The sequence below is a fragment of the Calypte anna genome, chromosome 27 (assembly GCF_003957555.1).
Source record: "Calypte anna isolate BGI_N300 chromosome 27, bCalAnn1_v1.p, whole genome shotgun sequence".
NCBI lineage: Eukaryota > Metazoa > Chordata > Aves > Apodiformes > Trochilidae > Calypte > Calypte anna.
Window position 1 is genome coordinate 4,772,942 of NC_044272.1, and position 20,509 is coordinate 4,793,450.

The window sequence follows — 20,509 nt, forward strand, 5'->3', positions numbered from 1 at the left end:
CTACCAGGAATCATGGAATGGGTGAGGTTGGGAGGGAGCTCAGAGCTCATCCCCTCCATCCCCCTGCCATGCCCAGGGACACCTCTCATCCAGCCCAGGCTGCTCAGAGCCTCATCCAACCTGGCCCTGAACACCTCCAGGGAGGGGGCAGCCACAGCTTCTCTGGGCAATCTGTTCCAGAGGCTCAGCACCCTCCTGATGAAGAACTTCTTCCTCAGATCCACTCTGAGCCTCTTCTCCTGCAGCCAAAGGAGAATGCTGGGTCCCAGCTACATTTTTAATGCCCCAGAGGCCGGGTACTGCATGGTCAGCATGCAAAGTTCTGACACAAGGGAGAAAGTAGAACACCAAGCAGAAATTATTTTTCAATGAGGGAAACCCAGAGCCCTCGATGTCTCATGGTCACAGAGATATCTGGTAATCATCTGGGAAGGGCAGACAAGGGAACACGAGAGGAGGTGGATGAACATAAATAGGATTATCCCAGGTGAACTCAGGAGATTCTCAGTCAACAGAGGCAACGTTTGGAGCAGATAAAGGCAGAAAATGCAAACTGGAGAGCTATATGACAGCTTTATATTAACAGCACCAACCCAGGAAAAAAGTAACTGGGGAGGAGTTTGGAATCCTCCAGCTCTGGCTGGAACTTGGCACAGAGATGGGAGGCAGCTGGGGAGCAATGTCCTGGGTGCCACAGCCTCACCTGGAATTGTGTGCAGAGCTCTGAGACAGCAACTGAGAAGGAAACTCCAAAATAATAGTTCAGAGAAAGTAAAAAAAAAATCAATGATTGAGAGCCTGGAAAACCTCACAGGAAGAGATGCTGAATAACTGGAATTATTTTAGGAAGCAGATGAATGGGAGGAAAAAAAAACAAAGTCTCTGGAACACTGAATGGCCCAGAGAAAGTGGGTTAGGAGTGTGTGGTGCTGGGCAGAGCCTGAGCAGAGCAGGATGGAGTTGGGCAGCTCTGGCACATCCTGTCCTGGGCTCTGGAACCTCCAGCAAAGGCTTCTCCAGTCTGTGGGGCTGTGCCCTGCCCCAGGTCAGACCTGATGCTGTGTGGCCATGTCTGCTGGGTTTTCATTTTTCTTTTTTTAAGACTGTGAGCACCTTCATGGCCATGATCCCACCTGGTGCTCCCATCACATCCCCCCTCTTGTCACTGCCCACCTCCAGCACAGAGCCCACTGTGACCAAGGGAGCACCCAGAGCCACCCCAGCAGAGAAGAGAGAATCACAGAATTGTCAGGGTTGGAAGGGACCTTTAATCTCACCCAGTCCCAACCCCCCTGCCATGGCCAGGGACACCTCCCACCAGATCAGGTTGCTCAGAGCCTTCTCCAGCCTGGACTTAAAAACTTCCAGGGATGGGGAATCTTCCCCCACCTCTCTGGGCTACCTGTGCCAGGGTCTCACCACCCTCAGGGTGAAGAACTTCTTCCCAACTTCCAATCTAAATCTCCTCTCCTCTACTTTGAATCCATTCCCCATGTCCTGTCCCTACTGACACCCTAAAAAGTCCCTCCCCAGCTTTCCTGCAGCCCCTTCAGACCCTGGAAGGCCACAATGAGGTCTCCTTGGAGCCTTCTCCTCTCCAGCCTGAACAACCCCAACTCTCTCAGTGTCTCCATAGCAGAGATGCTCCATCCCTCTGAGCATCCTCCTGGCCCTTCTCTGGACACACTCCAGCACCTCCAGGGCTTTCTTGTGACAGGGGCTCCAGAACCGGACACAGGACTCCAGGTGGGGTCTCAGGAGAGCAGAGCAAGGGGGAGAATCCCCTCCCTGAACCTGCTGCCCACACTTCTGATCCTGCCAGGCTCTCAGATGGTGACACCCCATGTAGAGGCTCTAAACACAGCAGCTCCACAGCTGTGCTTTAAATTCCACCTCTTTCTTGTGGTTACTGACTGGGTTTAGTGATCACACTGAATGATAAATTCATAGAATTATAGGATCCTTCTGGTCGGAGAAGCCCTTTAGGATCCTGGAGTCCAACCCTTCCCCCATCCCTGCCAAGGGCACCCCTGCCCCATGTCCCTCATCCCCACATCCCCAGGCTCTGAAACCCCTCCAGGGATGATGGGGACTCCAGCCCTGCCCTGGGCAGCCTGGGCCAGGCCCTGACAACCCTTTCCAGGGAGAAATTGTCCCCAAGCTCCAACCTAAACCTCCCCTGGCACAACTTGAGTTGTGCCAAAAGTTCCTCTTGTCCCATCCCTTGTTCCTTGGGAGCAGAGCCCGACCCCCCCTGGCTCCAACCTCCTCTCAGGGGGTTGCAGAGAGTCACAAGGTCTCCCCTCAGCCTCCTCTGCTCCAGGATCAACACCCCCAGGGCCCTCAGCTGCTCCTGAGCAGGACCCATGGGCAAATCCAGGAGCTCCTCTCACCCCAGAAGCAAATTCTCCCTCTCCAACTCCTTCCCTTTCCAACCATCACTTTGCTCCAGGTGCCTCCTGTACCTCTGGCATCTCCATGCAAACAACACACGCTGTGGCTTTAGAAGTCAAGTGTTACATTGGGAGGGATGCACAGGAGAGCTTCAAATGCCAGCACCATTGCAAATGCCACTGCTCTTCTGATTCTGTAGGAGCAGAGACAGCCCTTCTGTTCTCAGCCACAGCTTCCACCCTCCCTGAGAACAGCCCTTCCCAGCATTGTGTTCTCTGCACCTTCTGGGCAGTTTTTATTTATATCTTCGTTGATCCAAATGTGAATCACTTTGAATTCAGATTCTTGGCTGGCTTCTGGGGGGCATGAAGGTCTGGCCTGTAGCAGGAAAAACTCCAAAGGAGCTTTTCAGGTCTCTGCCAGGGGCCTGCAGACACTGCAGGGCACCAGGCTTTGGTGGTCCTCTCAAGGGAGCTTGGTGCCATGAATGACAAGGGAGAAAATGGGAAGAAAACCCTTTTTCTTAAAAAAACCACCACCCCAGAAGCTGTTGTTTCCTTGGTGATACAACAAAATCTGGCAGTCTGCATGAAATATGCATTAGGTTTCCCAAGGCAAAAAACTTGAAAATTTTCCTTTGAAAAACTGAAGAGCACAACAATCCTCAGAGAAGATGTATTTTTCCATAGGAAGAAATGACCTGCTGTTACCTATGTCTGCTGTGAGAAAGCAAGTGCAGCCACCTCCCATCAGCAAGACTTCAAAATCTCTTCACAAACCTACTATAAAAAAAGTGATAAAAGCTTCGGTCCAAACAGATTCACCCATTATTATTCATCTCAAGCTGTTGAAATTAAGACCCCACGCACTCAAGCTAAAGAAAACTTTTCCAGCAGTCACCAGTATTCAAGAGCAGCTCCCTGACTGGTGAGAGTTGGTATCACCAGCACAATGTCACTCATCAGCTAACAGGGATCTGCCTCCAATGATCTGATGCTTCACAAACATTTCACAGCTCAGCAGATCTGTTCTGCACATAAATATTTCACATACATGAACTCCAGGACTAATTTGTGTCTATTCAAGTCATCCAGTTCTGATCCTTTTAATGTCTTTTCTTTCCAAGCAGAGAAGTGTATTAGATTGCAGTTACCTGAACATTTTGACATGCAGACCAATCCCGTGGCTGTTGGCAGCCAAGAGCTACTTCATGGCACCATGGAATGGGTGAGGTTGGGAGGGAGCTCAGAGCTCATCCCCTCCATCCCCCTGCCATGCCCAGGGACACCTCTCCTCCAGCCCAGGCTGCTCAGAGCCTCATCCAACCTGGCCCTGAACACCTCCAGGGAGGGGGCAGCCACAGCTTCTCTGGACAATCTGTTCCAGAGGCTCAGCACCCTCCTGATGAAGAACTTCTTCCTCAGATCCACTCTGAGCCTCTTCTCCTGCAGTTTCAGTCCCTTTCCCCTTCTCCTGTCACTGGACACTCTGATGCAAAGTCCCTCTGCCACCTCCTGGAGGTTCCTTCAGGGATTGGGGGGCAGCTCTGAGGTCCCCCTGGAGTCTTCTCCAGACTGAACAATCCCAGCTCCTCAGCCTCTCCTCCCAGCAGAGATGCCCCAGGTGTGAGGATTTGGTACCTTACTGAAAACTGCAAAGAACCACAGAATGCCAGGTTGGAAGGGACCTCAAGAAGCTTCTGCTCCAACCATTCCAGGTATAAACATAACTTAAATGAGGTGGCCCAGCACTCTATCAAGCTGAGTCTTGAACCTGTCCAGTGTGGGGGAATCCTCCACTTCCCTTGGGAGATTATTCCAATGTCAAATTGTTCTCATGGTGAAAAATTTTCTTCTGGAGTCCAACTGGGCTCTCCCCAGAAGACACCTGAACCCCTCACCCCATGGGTGTCTTTGCCATGTGACACCTTGTGAAAAGGGATTCTCCATCTTCTTGGTAGCTTGGGAGAAGGAAGCTGCTCCAGAGAGAACACATTCACCTGCTGACACCTTCCTGCCTGCCTAAGGCAACAGCAGTAACTCCACATTTTTGCTTAAAAATCCTCAAACAACCTGAATAATGCAATACATCACAAATGACCTTAAGCAACCTTATTCTGTAGACTGATTCTGTATTCTTCAAGAGTGCTGTTTAAGGTAAGCAAGGAAATCACCCAGTAATTAATTACATTTTCACTTCTATAACTCACTCTTCAGTCCCCTGCAAAAATCGAGGGAGAACCAAATTCCAGCTGGGAAACAAACAGCCAATTTGCAGCTCCACAACAACCCAGGGTCAGCAGAAATTCCACAAACATCCCTGTGGTGACAAACCCTCTGACCATCAATCCAGCCTGCATGTGCTAAAGCCAAGTGCCACACTGCTGCAGATGACACTTGGGATGACATGGGGAAGCTACAGAAGGGTAAGACTAAAATGAAAAACAATGTAAAAAGTATGGTTTAATTAATTAAACAAAACAAAACAAAACAGGGAAGAATGTAGCATTCAGAAGCAATCCCCCTGCCCCATAGCACCAAAAGCTGATCCTCAGACTGCTGTTGCTGTTTGGGTAAGGGGCAGAATGCTACAACTTGCATTTCTGACCAGAGAAACACCTTCCTTTTCACAGACAGCTTAAAATATAAAACAAGAAGAGTAAAGAAGGCTAATGCTGTTCTCAGGGTAAAGACCATTCCTGCAGTCAAAACATGGAGCTGCTTGCAGGCTCTGCAAGTCTTCACTCTTGCTTAGGCTGCAAATCCCATGTTCAAATTTAAGGCCTCACAAATTACCTAAAGTGCACTGGTTGGAAAGGAAAGTGGTAAATCCTGAGATGTCAAATCTTTGTCAGATTTTTAGTTTTGAAAGTTCTGGATTGTTTGACTTCTCTCCTTTGTTCACTTCAGGCTTGCCAGGACATTTCTTGTCCAGTCCAAGAGAGATGACAAATGGTTCACTCAAAAAGGTATCATATCCAAGCATGGATTTGAAAGGGGGCATTTGCTTTTGAGTTTAAACAGAGCTGGACTGAAATCACCAGGCTTACACACATCTCTAAACATCCTACACACTTGTAATCTTGTCCCCAACAAGGCTCACATTTTTTTAACCATGTTGTTAAGAGGTGTTCCTGTTTGCTTCTTTAAGACCATTTTCCTAAAGAAGATGCTGCTTTTCCTCTAAATTTAGCTGTATTTTTTTTTTCTGCCTACCCCAGATCCTTAGGAGTAAAGACCAGAAAAACTACCAACAACTTGAGTGAGTTGGGCACAGTGGGGGAGCTGCAGTTCCCCTGGGAAGCCGGCCTGTCCCCAGGACTCTGTGTCCATGTCTCTGCTGTGTCCCCAGGGCTCTGCTGTGTCCCCAGGACTCTGTGCCCATGTTGGTGGCTGCAGGGACCTTGTCTGATCTTACCCCTGCTGCCTGTGTGCCTACAGACCCTCCTGCCATCCTCATGCGTGTGTTTCCTTTACTCATGATTTCCACAGCAGTGCAGAGGTGACTCTAACTACACAGGCACGGAGAGGATCAGCCCTGACCTCTGACAGAACACAGCAACCAACAGTTTAACATTTAAAAAAGATCAAAAAAGCTACAAGATAAGTCACTTGAGCTGCCTTTAATCCTTACCATGTAAACCAATATTCACTCAAGCTGCTCCTTCACTTAGTGAACCACACTCTTAAAAAGAACATGGCAAAAGCAACAGAATCCTCCACTGGAAGATTTTTCCTTGGAAAGCAATGAGAGGTTTCTATTTTTATACACAGAAATCATTATTGTATAAATAATGTAACTCACTACCACCAGCAAAGAAGTTTTGTTATAAAGGGAGATTTTTACACTGCAAAATGAATTTTGTGGTTCCTGGTAATATTTGCAGAATCATAAACAATAATCACACACATGCTCCACTTCTGGCAAGTGGGAGCCCACTGCAATTGCATATTTTTCTAAATAAAAAGAATATACAACTTCTTGGAAACACTTGAACAGCAGTGGCCCTGGCCTGCCACTGAAATTGGTTTTGCCTGCTGGCTTTTTATAATTCAAAATATCTGCTCCTGCCAGCATAATTTAGGTCATTATGAACGACTCGTGAAGAATTATGCAAGCACATTATTCTAATTAGGATTTAAACCTTCCAGCCCCATTCTGCTCCAAAGAAAAGTGAGACCCAAACCAGATACAGAGAACCAAGTGGATTGATTCACACCTCCCACATGAAGAATTCCCTCAGACCCTGTGGAGCAAGAGGCTCAGAGTTATGTGTCCATCCCAAAACCACCAGGACTGTTCCTTCAGGCAGGAGGGCTTTGTCCTGCTGCCTGTTAAAGCATCTCCAGGATTCCCCCCTGGCCTTTGGCATCCCAAGGTCTCACCTGGACTCCAGAAGTTTCCCCACCCTGCCCAGGAGCCTGCAGACCACCCAGATGTCCCTTACCTTGCGGACGTGGCAGGAGAAGAGGACATTCATGTACTTGTCCTTCCTTTTCAGCTCATTGGCAACGGGGATGAAGGAGCCCGTGCTCTGTGGGTTCTCTGGTTTCTGCAAGAGCAAAGCCAGGCACATCACTCCTCCTGCTTTGCTGAAGAAAATAACTGCATTTACATGGTGGCAGGCCAAAGGCTTCCCCCAGCCTCTGCCTCCTGGAAGAGCAGCAGAGCAGCTGGGGTTTTGTGAGCTGGCTGAAAAAAAAGCCTTCACAAAACAAAATGCTTCAAGGAAGGATGGAGTCAAAGGAAGCAATGCAACTTGCCTAGAGAGAATGGTTTTGTTCTGTCTCATTTTGTGCTCTGTTACCATCCTGCTATAGCTAGAGTTTTAGTTTGACATTGATTTCTTTCCTAGTTTTGGCCATTTGCAGAGCCAGCCCATGGCATCACTTATTATGGTTTAATGCTGCTTGTGATGCTCAGGCTAGGCTTAGTGCTCAGAAAAATCACTCCCAGTGCAGCAGAAGTCAAAGACTCTGAAACTCTGAAACCCATTTACAGAGGAAATTTCAAAGCACTTCTCCCTCCCAAGAAACCAGGTCTTGTTTCCCAGTTTCCCCCCTCAGAGCCCCCCAGGCTCCAGCCATGCTCTGACCACTTCACTCCTACTCACCAGGGCGATGTAATTCCCCTCCCATGCTCTCTGGAGGCCAATGTCAGCTCTGTGACCCTTCAGCACCTCCATGGCAGCAACCTTGGCCCTCAGTTGAGGGAGGACTTCTGGTGGGACACTCCGGATGAGTTCACCTGCTCTCCACCTGCCCCAAAACACCTGAGTCAGTTCCACAGCCTGCATCATGTGCTGTGAGAATCAGCACAACATGGGCAGCCCTGGGTACAGGGAAGAAGAAGTTCTTCCACTGCATGCATGAAGCTGGAACCCCCAGTTCTCATTCTGAAGTCAGGTATCATCTTTAACTCATAACAAGTATGCTCCCCATCCTGGACTCAGAAGTCACCTCCTGGCACATCTATTTGCAATAAAGTTTTTGCAAGCTCAGTTTTTGGCTCCTTTCTCAACTTCAACTCTCCTTGACTGATCTGGCCCTACAACTGAAACCCAACCAGCTGTAATGTGGAGCAGGGCAGGGTGGCCCATCCATCCCTACACCCCAGCCTTCAGCAGCAACACCAGGTCTCCAGGATTAATGCTATGAAAAGTCTTTTAGCAATTAAAATTTTGTAGTTCTGCTAACTGAGTGTATTCAGAAAGCAGGACTCGACCCAGACAGGTTGTGGGTGGGTTTCAATATACAGCTGGGAAAAAATAAACAAGGCTGATTTGATCTAGTGCTGGTAGTAATCCTCCTGCAAGCAGATGGCTGGGCTGGGGGTCTCCAGAGGCTCTATCCAGTGACATTTCCAGTGACTTTCAGATGTCATCACTTCTCCAACTGGAATGTAACTTCTTTGCCTACAGCTTACCAGTCAAAGGCACTAGATACCAGACATCAGATCTGACATACCAGGAGGTTGTAATAAAGGTGCAAAACACCTCTTCTGAACATAGAATATGGGTAGGTAACAGAACACTGTTTATTCTATTGCAGAAAAGTGCTGCTTACCATGAGAGGGTTGATAAAATAGAAAAGATTTCTTTTCTCTCCCCCCTAACAGCAGCTGCTCTCTTCTTTTGCAGCCAACCAGAAAAGAGCCAAGGAAGGAAATGCAATCTCCATCCTGACTACATCTTTGATACAGAATAATTATGTGTCTAGTCAAAGGCACCAAAAGCCAACGACACCTTCTTCTACAATGTCCAGTCAATATTCCTCAATCATTTTGCCAGCTTCTGTAGAACCTCTATTTCTATTTTCAGTTCTGGGCTCCTCGCAGACTCTGAGCTGCAAGTTCAGGGCAGGACAACCAGGTTGGGGAAGGGTCTGGAGAGCAAATCCTGTGAGGAGAGGCTGAGGGAACTGGGAATGTTCAGTTTGGAGAAGAGGAGGCTGAGAGGAGACCTTAACCCTGAGGGGAGGGGGCAGGGAGGTGGTGACAGTGATAGGACCAGAGGACATGGCCTGAAGTTGTCCCAGGGGAGGTTTAGATGGGACCTGAGGAAGAATTTCTGTCCTGAGAGAGCAGTCGGGTGCTGAAGGGGCTGCCCAGGGAGGTGGTGGAGTCACCAGCCCTGGAGGGACTGAAAACCTGTGGAGCTGAGGCCCTTCAGGAGCTGCTCTGGGGGTGACACAGAGATTGATATCTGTGTGTTTGATTCACAGTGGGGGGACACTGACAGTTGGACACGATGCCCTTAGAGACCCTTCCCAACCGTGGTGACTCTGTGACCAAGCAGCAGCTGCTCCCTCCTCCAGGTCAGACTGGAAAGCCAAGAGGCTCCTTCCTACCTCTGGTAAATGTTCTGCAGAGCCTCCTCGAAGCGCCGCAGCACCTTGGGGGGGGTTGGCCATGGCACGTGCTTCCCGTAGTCCTTCATCTGGCGGAGGCTGTGGAAGCGCCGGGCCAGGTCCTGGATGTAGGCCCTGACCTTGTACCCCCGGTAGGACCTGAGGATGGTGAGGGCAGCCTTCGTCCTCCTGTAGCGCAGGCGTGCCAAGGTGCCCCTCCAGACCTGCGGGGCAGCAGAGAAGATGGCTTTGGCAAGGGCAAGCAGGTTGGGTTTGTTTCCCTTTCTGTCCTCCCATGCCGCTAAAATTCCTAAATATATCAGTGTTCTTTTAAAGGGAACGGCCTCTCTGTGTCAACCAAATCCAATGAAAACGTCACCGAAAACCCCGCTGGGGGTCCCTGTGTGCTGAGAAACAAGTTTAACCCTGACTGGAAAAGATTGCTCTGAAAAGAGTTTGGGGAATATCCATTCAGGCCACATGCTGAGAAGCAAGTAAATAAATAACTAACAACAACCAAACAACAACCAAACAACACCCTCCCCACTCACTGGAAGGGCGGTCGGCCCCCCCAGCACCACTGCCACTCTTGATGTTCCACAACAAAACAACAACAAAAGGAAAAACACCACATTCTGAGCTGCTTCTCCAACTCCCCGTGCAAAGAGGCACTCTGGGACACAGGGCAGGAGTCACAGAATTTTTCTGGTTGGAAAAGACCTTTATGGTCATTGAGTCCAATCATAACCAAACTCTACCAACCATAACCCAACTCAACCAACCATTAACCCAACTCTACCAAGTACACCCATGTCCCTCAGCACCTCTTCCACAAGGCTTTGAAACCCTTCCAAGGATGGGGATTCAACCACCAGCCTGGGCCAGTGCTTCATTACCCTTTCCTTGAAGAACTTTCCTCTAATATCCAATTTAAACCTCCCCAGCTCTTTGCCATGCTGAGGTGACTGTGGTGCTACCAAACCTGGAGACCCCGGCACAACAAAGCTTGGTGGGGATGGGATCAGCCAGGCTGGGCTGGCCGGGCCCTTCCTACCCCATCACCAGAGAAATGCAGCTTCACCTCAGCACTTCCCAGCTGCCCCTGAGGGATTTCTCAACAGCTGTGCTTTCCCTCTAATAGAATTCACCACGATGAGGACTGTATTTTGGTTTCCTTGTAGAATTACACGGGAAGGATAATGAGACTTCTGCAGATGAAGAGCGCTTCACCGCTCGCTACGGGCCCTGCCAGGGAGTTTATTTCCCTCTTGAGAAACATCCCATAGCACTACTGATGCATATCAAGCCTTCTATTTACAGCAGAACTAATTAATTACCTGAGCCATTTTCCAACATATCTGTCTTATGAAGCTGATGTCAATGGTTTTCTTAAGAGCTTTACTGACAACCTTGATGTGTGGTTGAGAAAACTCTATGTAGGAAGCAGTCGAGCAGAGGTGAGGGGCTGCTCTTACCTAAACACTCGAAATTCCAAGAGGAAATAAAGACTTTGGGTTCCAGAGCCCTCAAAAGCTGACGAATCTTCTCTTCCAAGCTCTGTCAGAGTAACCCCTTCCCATTCTCCTCTGGCCTGACCTTGTGTAGGATACCTCCCGTTCACAACAGACATGGCCCATGTAGCTCTGGCAGAGCCTGGTGAGCTGCCTGAGCACCCACCACCTCACTGGTGTGTTTGATGCTCCATAAAACACATTTGTTTTCCAGAATGCCACAACAGAGCCAAGTCCAAGCATCCAGCAGCGTGGCTGGGCCAACCCACCCCTCACTTGGGTCTGATCGCGTCCAACTGACTGCAAGAGTGCAAACTCCCAACACTGTTCCAAGACAGAAACCAGTCCTCAACTCAGTCTGAAATTACCCTGCACCCTCCCCATTCTGTGGAACATTTTTTCTGGTGAAGACCAAACTGCAACTTCTGAGTCCCATCCGGTTGAGAAGCCAACAGAGCCCAAGTTACTTCTGTACCGTACGTTGGGAAGTGTTGGGAGGATGAGGAGGAGGGAAATGATCCCTGACAGCAACGTGTAGGAAGATGAAGCACTGCAAGGAACCAGGGAACAGCTCCACACACACCAGGTGATGGAAGGCCAGGTGCTCCTCACCAGCCCCCAGTCCCAGCTGGGAGCTGCTCCGTCCTAAGGTGGGATAAAGACTATTCCAGTGGTCAGTGCAGAAACAAAGCACAACATGGGACAGCAAAGGGAGAGGGAGGAGCAGGAGGGACAAGAAGCAGTCCCTCAACCATGGGAGGAAATTAGCACTGCTGTAGTGAGGAAGGGAAAATGTGAGGTGAACAGTGAGGAGTAGGATGGGACTGAAGATCTCCACCCTGTGTGTATAGAAATTGCTGTACAACACCTTCCTTACTTAACCTGTGAAACCATTAGACAGTCTGGGGTAAAGCAGCTCCTTTGCTTAATAAATGCTCTCTCAGTAGTCACTTTAAGCACAGCCCATTACAGTTTTGGTTTTAGCTCTCTGTAACCTGTGGATCACAAGAGGTGGAACGTTGCTATGTGAAGGCTCTCAGAGCTCCTGAGATGCTCAGGGCTTCCAGAAGCCACGAGTTAAAACCAACTCACACAAAGCCTGGATTTCACCCAAGTCTGGAAGGCTGATTTAAACCTGTCTGAGGGCTTTTTATATTCAGAAACTGTATGAATTTGATGGAATCAGCAACTAGGATAAAATAATCAAGCATCTAAAGAGTACTGAAGTAATCTGTGCCTTTTTTTAAAGAAAAGTGAAGAGGACTTGGATTGCACTTGAGAAATTTAAGCAGAGAATTGTCACAAAATGTACCTGCAAGGGTATGGGCAGTAAACAGGATAAACTGAGTAAAAACCTATTGCCAACTTCTGCTTTTTTAATTTAATAGGAAGAGAAATGAGGAACAAAGGGCTCCAGGACATAGCTAAAGAGCCTTCTGAACGTCAGAAAGGATCTCAAGAGCAGAACATCCACAGCAAATTTGTGGAAGCTGGTAAAGACTTAGTGGACCTTTGCTTCTGTCAGCTTTTCCCCAAAACACTTAGAATTGTTTTCAGATCCACAGCAAGGTCTTGCTTTTGGTTCCGTGTGCCTGAAGTAGGCACACTCTTGAGGAAAGCCCCTTGCTGGGATTATTTTTTACACCAGTTGGCCATCCATGGCACGAAGGCTCTGTAACAGATTGTCCCCGTGTCAGATCAGCTGCAGTGCTGCAGGAATTGGCTTCACAGTGAGAAGTGTCACAATCACTACAAACACTGCCCTTCCAAATCCAATTACCCCACCCAGGCATGCCCCTTGGCTACAGCCAAGCACTAAACTCTTCATGAAAAGCGTGTCCTGAAACCAAGTTGTCATAACTGGATAACCTCCCCCCCCAGTAAGGACCTTCCCAATAGCCATGGTGGCAGCACCCCCAAAAAGTAAGGAGAAAGACAAAGAGAAGAAGAAACATTTCTAAATAATAGGGTACCAATGGGTTTTTAATTGTTTTTTTTTCTGGCTCTGTGTTTTCTTCTCAACCACAGGGCTCATTTCTGGGGTTCATCAGGAATGCTGAGTGCCAAGGCAAGCTGACTGCCTGATGGGCTCGCAGTCACTTCCAGAAGCACAGACCCTTCAAGCCTACAAGGAAGAGGAGTTTGTCAAAGCAACAAACTCCCTGTTCAGCAGCCACTCTGTGTACTCTGCAACGTGTAGCTGTGAGCAACAGGTCAGGATCATCCACGAGACAAAGGAGGATGCTGGAGTGTTCCCCACCAGCATCCCCTACTCTCATCCATGAGGAGGGAGAGACCCCACTCTCTCCACATCCCCTTCTGAGTCTTCCTCCCCACCTCCAGTTCAAAACTCAAGAACATTAAGCACCATCAGATGAAAAAAAGAAAGCAAATAAAAAACCAGATTTCCTGTGTTAAGTTTACCATGGCATTTAGCACACATTCTACAGATTCTCATGCTGCAAAAGCTGTTCCATGCTGGAGGACAATGGTAGAGCCACAGCCAAATGCAGGAGCTCTGCATGCCAAGAAGCCAACAGAAACATCTTCTGTGCATCCAGGATTCTGCCTTCTTTCAGCCCTCTGTCCTAAGACAACGTCCAAGTCCTTTTCACACAGAAAAGACTCAGCAGCTCACGTGCATCACCTTTCTGAAGCTCAACCAGCACTGAGCAGCTTCCAGCTTCACAGAAATCCAAGCTGCACATCAGCAGGTTGGAGGCTTCAGCACTTCTTGTTTGTGAATCTTGCCAGCCTGGGGCAAACCAGCCCGAGAATTGTAGTGCCCTCTATCATTCCTCCTACAGGCAAGAATAAAATACTTCCTTTGCCACCTTCCTGTGGCTTTTCTTTCTGCTTATCTCACAGAAATGAGACTTCAGACAACTCTGTCCCCATCTGACCTCCTGAGAGTGCTCTGATATCTTCTGAACCAAGGCAGCTGCAACCTAAGCTGACAGGGGAACAACTTCAAGAGGCAAGTCCATATCTTTCAGGAAAAATCAGCAGGGTAGAGCAAGCCTCAAATTCGAGTGCCATTGCTGGAAAGACTTGAGAAGAGGCACAAGAGCCATCTGCCTTCTTCCATCTCCAAACCCCAACCGGAATACGCGAAGCTCCCAGCCAGGCACAGCCACAGCAGAGCCTGTGCCAAGCAACCAGGCAGAGGATTCCAGGAGGATCTGGCCCTGTTTCAGGGGGATGAGGAGGCAGAGATGTGTGCAGGACACAGGGAAGGCTCTGAGAAAGACTGGGGAGTACTGGCAGTGAAGTGGTCACCAGAAGAAAAGCGATTGTCATCATCCTGGGGTGCCACAGCACGGGAGAAACCTGCAGGAAACCAGGCACACAGAAAAGCTGCTTTGATGACAGCTTTCACAGTGACCCCCTGAAGAGCAGGCTCCAAACCCATCGATTTTATCACTACTTAGCACAGTGCAGGATGCACAAAAATCCTCTACAAGAAGAGCTGTCTGAGGAGATGAGGCAGGGAACACGTGGCAGCACATGTTGTGTGTCCACAGGGAAAGGGACTGGGAGCAAATCCCAGACTCAGGAGCAGAGATTTAAGCAGGGTTACACTGCCTGGGGAAAGGTGTTTCGAGGCTCTTTTATGTTTTTGATTAAAATGAAGCCTATACCCTCAGACCTCATCCACAGTCCCTCCACACCTCCTTCAATACCTCTGCCTCCTCTTCTGTGCTTTGGCCTCCTAAAGGTCAGAAGACAAATAAAGAGGCCAAGAGGAATTATGACTGAAGGGCTAGAAGGATGGATAGAGGGAAAGGAAGAGGCTGGAAAACAAAGCCTGAACAGCACAAGAAACTCAAGCAAAACTCTGAACATTACAGAGAGTCTGGACTTCTATGGATGCTTCCAGTAAAAGAGTTCCTGGCTCATTCCTTTACCAGAGTCCCTTCTACTCCTCCAGTTATGGCCAGGGAGGTGGAAGTGATCCCTGGGACCACAAAAACCTTCAGACCAGGAGTGATCCCCCTGCAGAGCTCTGGGTGCTCCATGACCCCATCACTGGTCCCACTCCTCCCAGCACTGAAACTGGGACCTGCACAAAAAGCAGCAGAGCATTCATCCAAACCAGGAGTCAGCTCTTCTGAGGAGCACTGAAACCTTCTCTGAGATATGTTTAACCCACATGTTTTTTTGATTAAAATTTAATAATTTAGAATTCAAATCAATGAAACAGGAGAACTGGATATGCCTTTAGAATCAGCTTAAGAACGTCTGTGAGCTTCGAGCAAAATTTCTGAGATGAAAGAACCCTGACACAGATGAAGCCCATCACCTCAGCAGAACACAGAAATCCCATCAATCCATCTAGGCATCCCAGATTTGTAGGCAGGCTGCAGTCTGCTCCTGACTGAGCTCAGAATTTCCCATCTTAAAAAAAAAAAAAAAAAAAAAAAAGAGAGAGAGAGAGAGAAAAAGAAGAAAGAAAACGAAGACGTGAGCCCTGCAGAACACAGAGCAGACAGGGTGGGCCTGGAGTGTGGGATCACCTCATCTGTGGTTCTTCCATGGAAAAAGGGATAATCTAGATTTGACCTAGATGCTGCAATCTCTGCCAGCGCAGAAGAAACCCCACACAGCACGCGATCTACACACAGGAGCAAGCAAACAAAAGCCCAGAATTCAGCAAAAAACCTCAAGCTGGTCTGAATTAAACCCCAGTGTTATATTTTTGAGCTGTTCTCCAACTCACTCAGCCTTGGCAAACTCTTCATCCTCACTGGAACACACACACCTCCTCCTGCCCAGCCTCCTTTGCACTCCCCTCAACTGTTTCCTGATCAATATTTCATGCTGCCCTAGCCCAAGCTGCCCTCCAGGCATCCAAACTGAAAAGAATAGAACAAAACCTAGCTAGAAATTCACACAGGCATGAACCTTCTTGCACAGCTTTAAAGGCTCTCCAGTGGGAGAGGTCATTAAATATTGAAGCCAATAGTGCAGCACAGCAGCTGCCACGGGGTCCTCTGAGGCTCTGTGGGCTGAAGGAATGCTCAAACCTGAAGCAAGCTTTAATTATCCCCTCCCTGATTGCTTCTGGAAGGGGTCAGCCCCTTGCAGAGTGCAGTGATGACAGGCTGGCTGACAGTCCCAGGGAGGACCCAGACCCTGCCCACCCCCAGCACCCAGACCCTGCCTTTCCCAGCCCCCTGGGAATTCAGGTCCCATGGAAGGGCTGAGGCAAAGGGGTTTCTACCAAAGCTTCCCAGCTCCCACAGATCACGTTCCAGAGCACATCCACAGCGAGGGGGAAGAGCTGCTTCAGTTACTAAATGCTATTTTCTCTCTTCACACGAGGCAGAAACAATATTCCAGGATCTGGCAAGAGAGAAGGAACCCACCCAGAGATGAATCAGGTTGTGCTAACAAGACTGTGTTCCATAATGAGCATAAAATGTTCTCCAAGGAAGAGTGGTTCTAAGCAAGTCACACAGCTGAGGGTCACACAGGGACACGGGAGGTGTGGGATGCAGACCCCAAGATGCAGACCCCAGCTCTGGTCTGGGTTCCTCCTGTGCTACACCCACCTCCCTGGGCCAAGCCTGAGCTGCTGCTGCTGCCATTCAGCCTGAAAGCCTCAAGAAAGCTTTTTGCCATCCTGCTCAGGAGGATTTGCTTTGCCCATCTAGTGCCCTTAGCAGTGCCCTGCTGGCACTGCCCTCACACAGGGTGTCCCGTCACTCCAGAACTCTCCAGAATTTCCTGCTTTTGGCCACAAGCAGGGAAGGAAAATGTTGGAAGAAAGGAGATAATGTTATGTGACCAGATGAAGAGAATTGCCAAAGCTCCTGTTTTAAGGAACCAGAGAAACCTGGAACCAGCAGAACAAGGCTGCTGCCACTGAAGCAGGCAGGAAACTTCTCTCAGCCCATGAAAATTCAAATATGCTGCAGATATCAGAGTGCAGGGCATTCCATGAGCTTCATGGGCTTATTGCTTATAAAGACTGTAAGGGCAACCAGAAGCACAGAACAACCTCCAACCTCCTGCTTTGGTACAAGGGTGCTGAGCCTCTGGAACAGATTGCCCATAGAAGCTGTGGCTGCCCCCTCCCTGGAGGTGTTCAGGGTTGGATGAGGCTCTGAGCAGCCTGGGGGGGGAGGAGAGAGGTTGGAGGAGATGAGCTCTGAGGTCCCTTCCAACCTCACCTATTCTCTGACTTCTCTGTGGGAAGAGGACTGAGGGGATGTCCCAGACCTTGGCAGAGCCCTGAGCAAAGTCCTGACTTGTCAGTACAGGAATAAATGTGGAGCTGGGAGATGCAAGGACCCAAGCCAAGCAAGGTGTCTGCTTGCAGTGTTACCTGAGCTGGCCAGGGGCAGCTACAAAACCTAAGAGCTGGTGGCACACGTTTGAGGGCACGTTCAGGGAAGAAAGGTGTTACTGAACAGAAAGCTGTTGCTGAATAAAAAACCAGCCAACCCAAACACACCCACTTAGGTCATTCCAAGCCCAAACATCTGAAGGGACTGGGAAAGTACTGAGAAGAGGTCTGAGGAACAGTTGTCAGCTGCTGTCCTCCCTGGGCATCTCTTGCAGGTCCCATTGGACCTTCAGGCTCACAGCAGCTGCTGGAGGTTCAGACCCAGAGCTGTTCAGTGAAGTGGCTGAGGGTTCAGCTCCAGCTGCAAATCTGAAGTTGTGACATTAATGTTCTGTCTTTCAAGCATCAAGAGCAGATACAGGGAAAATGGAGCCATGCAACGACCTAGAAAATGTCACTTACCTTTGTCTAGAGGACATAAACCCCACTAACATGAGCCTTTCTGATAGGAAGGAAAGTTTTAATCATGGTAAAAAACCTCCAGAAATATTTCAGCAAAAGCAAGTCAATCACTACTCACTTATTTTTGTCCCCAAGCCCCATAACCAATGCACAACACTCACTATCCATCCCCACAGGAGAGTGACAAGCCCCCCCAGGGGCTGTGCTGTACCCTGCAGCATCCTGCTGGGAAGGAAGATGTGCACAGAAAGTGTCTGAGCAGCTCTACCTGACTGCAGGCACAGCTCTCCTGATCCCAGGACCTCTACCATCACCTTAAAGGAAGATTTTTCCAAGCGAAGGTTGCTGAATGCTTTTTGAGCTTATTTTGCACTTTAATTTACACCCCACTGGAGGTATTTTTACAGTTCAAACAAGGCTTAAAGACGTCTTAAGGTGCAGCAGATCAGTAGCTATTAGAAAATGAAAAGCTCAGGCACAGCATTAAATAATTCCCTTCCTTTTCCTAGTCTCTAGCCTGAATCTCCCCTCTTTCAATTTAAAACCATTCCCCCTTGTCCTGTTCCCCCAAGTCCTTCTGACATGTTCTGCAAACTGAAATCAAGTACAGCAAAAACTGAACAAGTAGGATGGAGGGAGCAGTGGGAAATGTTCCCCCCTGCCTGCAGGCCCTGCAGCTGCTTCTGCACTTGCCATTTCTGACAATTTCTGCAAACAGCAGGAGCCCAGGATGAAGCATTCACAGGATTGGGCAGTTCCCTGCTCTGCTGCTGGGCTCTTTGCTTCTCACAACATTTATTGAAGTCACTGATGCCCCCACCACAGCACAGGCACATTCCCTGAGACATTGGCAACGTAGGGACGAGTCTGGGGTTGGCTTTTTTGTTATTGTTTTTTCCCACACACACAGGAGGAGGCAGCAAACCAAGTCTGAAGGAGAGTCTGAGAGCCCTGAAGCTCAAGGGTCTGAAAGCTGGGACACACCAGTCCTGGAACAGGTGACAAATCTGCCATCCATTCATTGCTGGAAAAGATTTTTAAATGGTGATGCCCATACACAGAACCCTCTGCTCTCCTCCTCCCAAGCTCAGAATAAATGAGTATTTACCTGTGTTCAAATGAATGCACATTTCCCCAGAATTTTCTGGGGAAGGAAAAAGACACCAAGCAAGAACCCAGGTGCCCACTGTGGCTGCTGCTGCAGCAAGGGTAGGATCCATAGGATCCATAGGATCCACTTCTCCCCTTTTTGCTTCCCTCCCAGGGCATGTCCCCAACTCTCCTTTGTGCCAGCAGGGATGTTCAGCTGGAGGAAGGCAATCTGGCTGTGGAGATGAGCTGGCAGAAACAAACCTCTTTTTTTAATTATTTTTTTGGTAGTCAGTGGGATTGATTGTTTGGCTTTTGGTGGTTTTCTGGGAGGTGGGTTTAGACTTGGTTTGTGTTTTTGAGTTTGAGATGCCTGCATGTGTTCCTTGGAAACATCAATCAATGTCAGCAGCACAGGGGGGAGAGCAGCAGGGAAGCAGTTGGATCAGAACACTGGGAGCTCAGCCTGGCCACAGGGACACGTGGCATTGTCACCACAGGGGCCACATCCAGCCCCTCCTTTCACTGGGTCCTTCTGCTGCTCCTTTGGAAGGAGCCACAGCATCTCCTCTCACAGCTTCTCCCTGCCAAAGCCTCTCAGGATCAAAGCCTCAATTCACAGCCCCAAATCCACATGTAATTAATTCTATACCTATTCCCACTTCCATTCCAAACTTGAGGAGCACATTCCCTCCAGCTGCTAAATGCCTTGAGCCTGCCTGGCAAAGGCTTTGCATCCCCTTTAATTTGGGTCACTGAACCCAAGCCCTCCTCAGATTCCTGCTGCCCACCCAGGAGCTGTCAGGAAAAGGGAAAGTTCCCTTGGTGGGCACTGCCCCCCAGACCCTCTGCTGCAAGGACCCAGGGGCTGGAACGAAAAAAGGGGAAGGTGAAACATTAAATTCTGGCAAGTCAGCCACGGTTCCCTGGGCTTTTTTCTGCTCTTCCCCACTGGATTTCGGGGAACGTTGCCATGGTAACTGCAGCTGCAGGGCTGCCAGCCACAGCTCCTCCAGAGCTCAGCCCAAAGGGACCACAGGGACAGGGCTGGGGGTCAGCATTGCCCCCACCCACCTGCACCCACCCCTGGGGCTGGGGGGCTCCTGGGCACCAGGATTTTTGTCTGAGGAGGTGCTGGGCTGCAGAGCAAGGACAAGTTCTGCTTCCCCTGCACCAGGCAGTGAAGATTTAGTGAAGCGATTGCCATGTGCAGCTGTACTGCTCTGATAAAATTACCCTGAAATAGTGCACTAAATTATACTGACAAGACACATCATCTTTGCATACTGCACGTGCTGCCTGGCTGGGCTTTTTTTTTTTTTCTTTTTTGCCTGAACAAAGCCCTGCTCTGCAAAGCTAATGAGGATGTGGGAACACTTCCAAGGGCACACACAGCACCGGAGTCTCACGGCAGCTTTGTTGAATTTTAGTTCTAGTTTTTATTATCAACAACAGAGCTGCTGCATTCATGAAGAAAATCATATAGGTGGCAAGACCACAGGTAGAGTAAATACACTGGAACAACCCACATAAAAAGAGGTGATGTTCTCAGCTGGTGCTTCTAAAATGAGCACTCCAGTGGGCTCTGACAGTGACATCTCCTCTGCCATGTGGGTTTTCTAATGCTGGACACAGCTCTCAGTTGCTAAATTCTCCTGGAACCAGCAAGTTGCCAGGGTTAAATCACATCACAGCTGCTTGCTCACTTGGCTTGGTCTGAAGGAAAACGACAGCCTGGAATCTCACTAATATTTTATGACAAAGGAGAAAGGAGGTTGAAGATAAAGCTAAAGGTGAAGATGTCCAGAAGATATGGAGAGGGAAAAAAAAAATCAAGATTACCTCCTTAACTGGAAGTCAGTTTTAATTCAATTTAACCAAACTCGTAGGAAACAAATTGTTATCTCCATTAA

At 48.9% G+C, this 20,509-nt stretch overlaps 1 protein-coding gene across 2 annotated transcripts in view; it reads right to left on the reverse strand.

The window, feature by feature from the left end:
* The window catches only part of MYO1D (myosin ID), a 145,454-nt gene that overhangs the window by 60,984 nt on the left and 63,961 nt on the right, over window positions 1-20,509 (reverse strand). For both annotated transcript variants that reach the window (XM_008495327.2, XM_030465756.1), the window contains 3 exons: window positions 9,243-9,466; window positions 7,508-7,652; window positions 6,842-6,946 (listed from right to left, as the gene is read on the reverse strand). In XM_008495327.2, coding sequence (XP_008493549.2) covers window positions 6,842-6,946; window positions 7,508-7,652; window positions 9,243-9,466 — 474 coding nt within the window. The remainder of the gene's footprint in view (window positions 1-6,841; window positions 6,947-7,507; window positions 7,653-9,242; window positions 9,467-20,509) is intronic.